A 7930-nucleotide genomic window follows, 5' to 3' on the forward strand; every position below is an offset into this window, starting at 1 on the left:
TGCGTCTGAGTGGAGTTTTCATGTTAAACTGCGACATCGTATCTCAGTGAGCTCGCACTATAAATCGGCATCAGTCCTGACTAGTAAAAAACAGGTCTAATAAACTGCATCTAAAACCATCCAACACCCAAACTAACATAAACAAACAACCATACTCCCCACACCCTTAGTCCCACCCCACCTTGGCACCTATTCCAAGTATCCAAATCTCAAAATTACAATTTAAGCAACCCTGAAAGCCCCATCCGGGGTTGCACAGAACCTTTGCTTCTTTTTTCTGACTGACTGACTGACTGACTGACTGACTGACTTGTACAAGCAGCCACACACACACACACCAATGCATGCACGTCGTTACATAAGTGCAATAATTTTGTATACGACGTTAAACCCAATTTACCTCACCTCTAATTTTAGGGTAAAACATGTCACAGCTCTAATTGCACGTGTTGATATTGTAATAAACGTTTCGTTTTATTATTCTGCAATCCATTTTTAGTATTACCCGCTGGCCCGGCCCGACTTTTCTTGGCCCGACTTTAAGGCAATCCCTGTTCTTTTTCACAAGACTGTCCAGCTTAAACCAGTTTTTCTCTCTATGCAGCCTCCAGATAAACTGTCCTATGTTATGATTAATTATCATTTTCCACAATTTGTTGCCGCAACACTTTGTAAAATGCTTATTAATAATAAACTTCCCCCTGTAATGGGGCCTTTACCCAGGATGGCGACCTTTCTGCCTCCCGTGTGCGAACATAAAATTTGCCAGGTCGTCGTTCGAGGCTCAAAGGAGGCAGAATGGTTGCCTAGGTCGTTCCAAGGTGGTACACAGGAGGTTCAGACATCGCAACGGACGCCATGTTCAAAACAGTCACACAAAGGTCGCCGAGGCGGTTTGTTGCTCAATGATGGCTCAAAGGAGGCAGAAGGGAGGCTCAAGCATTGCCGTTGTTGCAGAATGAAGGCACAGTGGTCGCCCAATAACCGCTCCCATCCACCTGTAGCGCGAGGGGTATGCCCTATTACATTGTGTGATGTTCAGGTTAATGTTTGTAATGAACAGGATATTAATCAGGTATCTCAAACAGGTAAGTTTGTAATAAATTAGAGTAGTTCGGCTTTGTCAATACACTTACATAGTTCGCAATATCAGGGCAGAGAGCACAGCCTAACTGACCTCCACATTTCCCAGAAATGAAACCGAAAGCGGGTGTGCTTCTTTTCTTAGAAGTCGTCTTGAATATCTAGCGTTCCCCTCTTACATAACGACCGCTGGAATGGATGGAGAGTGTGCCCAGGTAACGGAAGGTCGGTAGATCGATCGTCATACGAAATGCGTTGAAAGATGGTATTTATTGTAACACCGCCTGACATTCGGCATTAAGGAGATTAAACAAGGACTGGTCGACTCGAAGCCAGTATAATATGTCTGTGTGTGGTATCCATGTTAAACTGAAGCACCATATCCCAGTGGGGTAGCAATATCACCGGCATCAGTCCAAACTAGTATCGAAACACACATACACACGTATGTAATAAAAACGAAAATTTATTAATCACAAGTGAAGACAAAACTGTCATACCATAACTAGAGTCACATATTTCATACTTAAATGGCAATATGGATTGTACTATATGTGGTTCATGTTCTTCCCAGGAATACACAAGGAATTGATAATACTGCACCTGTGTAAGTCTGTTGTAAGAGTATTCTTAGAGCAATACTTCAAAAATTGTTGTTTGCTACATGGAAAGTAACACCTATGTGCATGATACTCTGAATGGCGTTATTTTATCATTGCAAGGTTTCCTTACAGAAATTATTATTACTAAATTATTTTTAGTAATTGCTCAGGATCTGTTTGCAACCCTCCTCCATTTCAAAATATTCATAATTATCACCTTCATCGTACTGTCACACGAAATGTAAGTAACTTTCACTTTGTCCTATTCATATATATCAGTCTCGTTTTTCAAAATAAAAATGCTGCAGAGAACGTTTGACTTAAATTTTTAAACCTACATTGTGTTACCCTATATTGCATAAAGTTCCTGACAACCTCAGGTAAACTTAGTAACAGCTCATCTTCCAAGGCCGGGTTTTGAATTGGTTCTCTTCCGAACCTGGGTTTGAAATGGGTCACTTCTAAACCTACGTTGAGGTTTTACATTTCAATTTTAATACCCAGTTTTACAATTGCCATTTTATTAACTGGGCTCTTAAGATAAACACAACATTCAGTTTTGATTGGTTAAAAGTCACAATTTTGGCAATCTCATTAAAATCAGATCAAAGTTCTCGCTGCCACTAAACAAAGATGTTTGTTTAGCGATAGCGAGAGCTAAGATCTGATTTTAAAGGGATTGCCATTTTGTTACATGAAAATTCCATGACTGAATCAAACCTAGAACCTCACATATCGTGTTTAGTTTTGAAACCCACTGTTTTCCCACTGAGACACAAGGGCAGATGATGAAAGCTTGTTTAAGTTTACATGTCTTCCAGCTGGCCCATGTTGCAAGTGTTTTTTCTCTCGCATGCTTTGATCGAATTCCTTTGGCCCGCGAAACGCTGTATTATTTCACTATAAGACATTTCGATGTTTTCTTAATTGTTCGGTATCTCTTGCATTTAGATGGCTCATAAGTGGGATAAAACACGACAGCGAAAATCTAAAACCGCCAGCGAGGTACCCTCGCTTTTCCCTCGCTCACGATTTTACATTTCCCTTGGAGACGTGTTTTATCCAAAACGTAAAGACACCGAGTCAGATGACAAGGAATGTTATTTTGGACAGACATTTTATACTCTACATACTTAATGTTTCATGGCTACTTCTTGCCCCTTCATCAGTTGAATGACAGGGTGTTGTTGTTGTTGTTGTTGTTGTTGTTGCTTTCCATGGGTCTAAGGGGTCGCCTTCTGCCCAGGGTGGGAGAACATGACCTATATACAAATGAAGGAAGTTTTTATTAGATACATGTATTTACAGCCAGTCATGAATAGATTCACGTTATACAGTTAAGAGTGATTGATCATATGCCAGTTATATCGCGGCGTGTCAGCTTAATGTGGGAGGAAAGCCCGAAGTGATGCAGATCTCATAAGTGGGATAAAACACGCCAGCGAAAATCTAAAAACGCCAGCGAGGTAAAAGCCGGAGGCAATCGTTTTTCCCTCGCTCGCGGCCTTACAGTTTCAACCAAAACCACGGAAGCGTGTTTTATTCAAACCGTAAAGACTCAGGATAAGACGCCCTTGAATGTTTAACACATTGAGACTCTTTGACACATTGGCACTTGTATAGAGATATGACAAGGAATGTTATTATAGACAGCCACTTTTATACTCTACATACATAATGTTTCATGGCTACTTTATGCCCCGTTATCAGTTGAATGACAGGGTGTTGTTGTTGTTGTTGTTGTTGTTGTTGTTGTTGTTGTTGTTGCTTTCCATGTGTCTAAGAGGTCGCCGTCTGCCCAGGGTGGGAAAACATGACCTATGAAGCCAGTTATTATTAGATACATGTATGTACAGCCAGTCTTGAATAGATTCACGTTATACAGTTAAGAGTGAGTGAGTGGGTTTAACGCTGCTTTTAACAGTATTCCAGTTATATCGCGGCGTGTCAGCTTAATGTGGGAGGAAAGCCCGAAGTGATGCAGGTCTCAGACGTTTACCACTTCGGTGAAACCCACGAGCACAGGTATGGTGCTGATAAACCTAGAAACATAATTGGGGCGAACCGGGATTCGAACCCACAATCATAGGTTTCTGGTGTGCCCAAGGGACGCAACACTGCACAGCGAATCGGAGCGCTTTAGACGACTGGGCCACCATTCCCCCAAACAGTTAAGAAGGAATTGATGGCGTGACCGTTGTTAAAGAAGAGTGTGACATTGTAATGATTAAAAGTTAAAGAAGATTTGAGTAAAATGCCCCATGAAAAACTCTCATACATTAAATAAATGATTCACCTTTGGTCAGTATTTCATATTTCATCACCCTGTACTGTATCAGTTGTCTCAATTATAATCTGTTTTCAGATATGTTTATGCGTGAAGTGATGTTCATTTAGATGACGATTAGCACATATATTGTATTGTTCTATATTTCAGTTCCCTGCTGTCATCGACTTAAATGTGGGTGGTCGTCATTTGACAACCTGCCTATCCACCCTCACCAAGTACCCTGACTCCATGTTGGCCGCCATGTTTAGTGGAAGGCACCCGGTAGCCAAGGACAAAGATGGACGCTACTTCATTGATGTGGATGCAGATGTGTTTGTTCACGTCCTCAATTTTCTGAGATTCGAAACAGTGCCTCCTCCCGGAGCAGCTGCAGATGTTCGGAAATATGCAGATTACTTTGGATTACACGTCCTGAAGAAAGGCATTATCAATGCTCATGGCATGCTAGAGATGCTCTATGACGCATGGAGGAGAGTGTTTCCTGATTACACTTCTCACTTGGAATACGTGAAAGGAGAAGTGAGGAAGTTTAACATTTTTTCAAGGTATTTTTATCTTTGCATACTTACCGCCAGGTGTTCATGTCGTGATTGTTCCCCGCATGAAGCTGATTTTCAGGGGTTACCTCGGATTGATATACATCTTCGTCTTGAGGATAAAAGGCGATCTTTGTTGCTTAGTCTTCTGGCACATGACTTACAATGTATGGATATCTTCACAAATGAAAAAGAAATAACAAGCGACTGTTACTGTATCGGTGCGATGAAACTTCGGTTTGGCAATGCACCCAAGTCTACACTGAATGAACTCAAATGATTAAACAACGCCACCAACAGAAATTCGAATTTCGTCTATTTCTGAAGAGAACGTAAATGTATGTCACTTTTACTTTCTTTCAAAGAGGGTGTAGACGATGATGGCGATAGGTCCGGTGTGGGGGTCAGGACCTATCACGTCAGGGTGGATATCAATCATTACACCACAAGGTTATTACATTGTTAACACAAATAACCTTGTTATTTTTCTACTTTCTATGCTTTGGAGACTGTTAGTGCCTTAGAATTATTAATACTGGCATGTGGATGTATCGGAATGGCTTTATAATGAAGACAATACAATATGCATGTACCCTGAAGTCGAACGGTTTTATATTAATGAGAAAAGACATTTCACGTGATTCCATAGCATATGATTTTATTAAAGCCATTTAGTTTTCGATTATGCTTCCATTAACCAAAAGCAAATTAGGCCACGCCCATAACCAACTAATGCTTCCTGATTGGCCGATCAGAGTGGGCTAGGTTTGTTTGGCATTATTGCGCTGATCGTTTTCACTGATTTTGTGTCCTTATATGCATTATTGTTATGTTAATGATTAAATAAACACTTGTGAAGTTAATATTGTTGTCTTATTTATTTATAAAATATGACTTCAATAGTTTCTGCGTGTTCGGAGGCATAAACATGGAATTGCATCGGACATCATTTTTTGGCACTTATGCATCAAACTTCTAAATATACTCCCCATGTGTATCATAAAACTTTCTGAAAGCTATACCGATGCTTTGAATGTTGATCAAACAACTTCTGAGCAAGGGTCATATGACGCTCTTTGAAATCTTCGTACCCAGATGGAGCGGTCGGCTAGCCTTGTGGTTAAAGCATTCGCTCGTCACGCCGAAGACCCGGGTTCGTTTCCCAACATGGGTACAATGTGTGAAGCCCATTTCTGGTGTCCCCTACCGTGATATTGCTGGAATATTGCTAAACGCGGCTTAAAACCATATTCACTCACTCGTTCCTAGACAGAGCATGCTCGGATTGACCTCAAAAGTTCTAAAATGTAGACACCAAAGGTTGGAGCTGCTGGAATATTGTTCCACATACAGGGCAAGATTAATATTTATCTTTTGCACGTGACCTGTCAGGGAAAACAAATAAACATATTCAATAATGTAACCTCTGGCAACCTTGACCGTAAACAGAGGTCAGGCACAATTTAATCAAATAGAAATCCAAACCTGTACATATAGTCTCCAGCAACCGTACACTGTATAGTGTCCGAAAGAAATGTTAAGATAATTGATGTTTTGAAGTGGATTTTTCCCTGGATCTTACACTGCCAGTCAGCGGATTTATGGTAAGCTAATTGACATCTTGTCGGACATTGGTCATGTTTCGTGGGAATTCCGGCGCAGAATACGTTCACAGTATCCCAGGGTGATTTTGTGTTGTCGCACGCAGACGGTGTAGGAAATAGGTTATAATATCAAACATGATTGATACTGAATTATTTACAGTCCGACGTTACAAGGTAGAGTGAAAGGACAATAAGTCCGCAATATCATAGCGTACCAGCTTGATGTTGGAGGGAAGTTCCAAGGCTGCACACGTCGAAGACGTTTACCACTTTGGTGAAATCCACAAGACCCGAGCATGGTGCTGACAAACCAAGGGAAATCTTCAGGGATAATCAGGGATTCGAGCTAATTAACAGATGATCCTGATATGGCCAAGGGTTATGGATCTGTATAAATCTTAACTTACTCATGATATTTCACGCTTCATAAACAGATCTTGTTTATCAAGTTATTATTTGGTATGTTATTATAAGTATTGGTGGATTATTTCATGAAAAGAGTGATGGATAAATCTTGTTACCACGGCTACTAAATTCTTGTCATTCGTCTCAAAAGTTGTAACATGTCTTCCCACGTAAACCGAGCGAGAATTGCTGACACCTATTATAACGTTATCCTTCATCAGGTGAATGAATGATATGAGGCAGAGGGCTAATTACCCTCGGCCTCCCATTGTCTGTTGTCCATTGCCATTTTCTTATCAGTGATATTCTATTCCTGGCTTCCAGTTGTCCATAACTATCAGCGCTAATTACTGTACAGTGTTGGCTTTCATTGTCTATTGCTAGTCAGCGCCAATTATCTGTTGGCTTCCCTTGTTAAGTTTCCACCTTTTGTTATCTTATTACTTTTGTTGTTTTAACGTGTACATATATATGCTCCCTTCCTCATAGCATTCATTCACCTGATGAAGGAGTAAGCACACACTCCGAAGGTTGTTTTCCTCATAATAAAGAAGTTGACATCCATAAATTCTCTTCCTGATGTGCTACATTGTATTAGTTTTTCTAATCTTACAAAGCCTTTTGAAACGGGTAGCATTTGGATAAGTGGACAATTATATAACACTTAGCACTGGATGTTCCTATCAGGAAAAGCTTTCCGAAATTGCAGCTGTTGTACACCAACGCGTGATGAGCCTGTGAATGCATGCCATGCCTCTTCCAGTAGTATAGGAATATCAGTGCGGACTTTAAATAATTGATTAAATAATTCTGGGCCAGGCAACCAGCTGCTTGTCAACATCAGTAAACAATCAATTTAAAGCTGTCCTCACTTGAAAGAGTGTACTATACCCAGTACCTCCAACTGTGTTAAACTGTTCATAGTCCATATAAGATATTCTTGTATGGTTTCTATCAATTCTAGGGGGCACGGGTGGCCCAGTCGTCTGAGGCGCCGTATTCGCCGTGCAGAGTTGCGTCCCTTGAAACATGTTCGTGCGGTGGGTGAAGTGAGTGAGTGAGGGAGTATGGTTTTACGCCGCTTTTAGCAATATTCCAGCAATATCACGGCGGGGGACACCAGAAATGGGCTTCACACACTGTACCCATGTCGGTAATCGAACCCCGGTGTTCGGCGTGACGAGCGAACGCTTTAACTGCAAGGCTGCCCGACCGCCCCGGTGGGTGAAGTGAGTGTATAGCAATGCGTGTATAGCAGTTGGCACCGGCTATATCAGGGAGACTTGTAAATGATCGAATCCGGACCAGGCAGACCAGTGGTTGATAGTGCGAGCATTTATATGCGGTCACCGCCTGTAACCAGTCGCATCTCCGTAAACATTCCGCTCTTACGAGAAGCATGGAGTATTG

The 7930-nt window shown here is 41.2% G+C and overlaps 1 protein-coding gene across 2 annotated transcripts; it reads left to right on the top strand.

Annotated features, from left to right (window-relative positions):
• The first annotated feature begins 985 nt into the window (after positions 1-985).
• LOC124114487 (BTB/POZ domain-containing protein KCTD7-like) lies at positions 986-5374 on the top strand. Of its 2 annotated transcripts, none has more exons than XR_007222259.1 (2): positions 986-1308; positions 4123-4258. XR_007222259.1 is itself a non-coding variant. In XM_048399960.1 (2 exons), the coding sequence occupies exons 1-2, from the start codon at positions 1278-1280 to the stop codon at positions 4789-4791; spliced, it is 690 nt and encodes a 229-aa protein (XP_048255917.1). In that variant the 5' UTR covers positions 1015-1277; the 3' UTR covers positions 4792-5374. The 2 variants fall into 2 exon arrangements, 1 of the variants encoding a protein (XP_048255917.1); XM_048399960.1 differs by having other exon boundaries at positions 1015-1298; positions 4123-5374.
• The last annotated feature ends 2556 nt before the right edge of the window (positions 5375-7930 follow it).

Source organism: Haliotis rufescens, unplaced genomic scaffold, assembly GCF_023055435.1.
Source record: "Haliotis rufescens isolate VD_foot unplaced genomic scaffold, xgHalRufe1.0.p SCAF_2, whole genome shotgun sequence".
In the NCBI taxonomy this organism is placed as follows: Eukaryota; Metazoa; Mollusca; class Gastropoda; order Lepetellida; family Haliotidae; genus Haliotis; species Haliotis rufescens.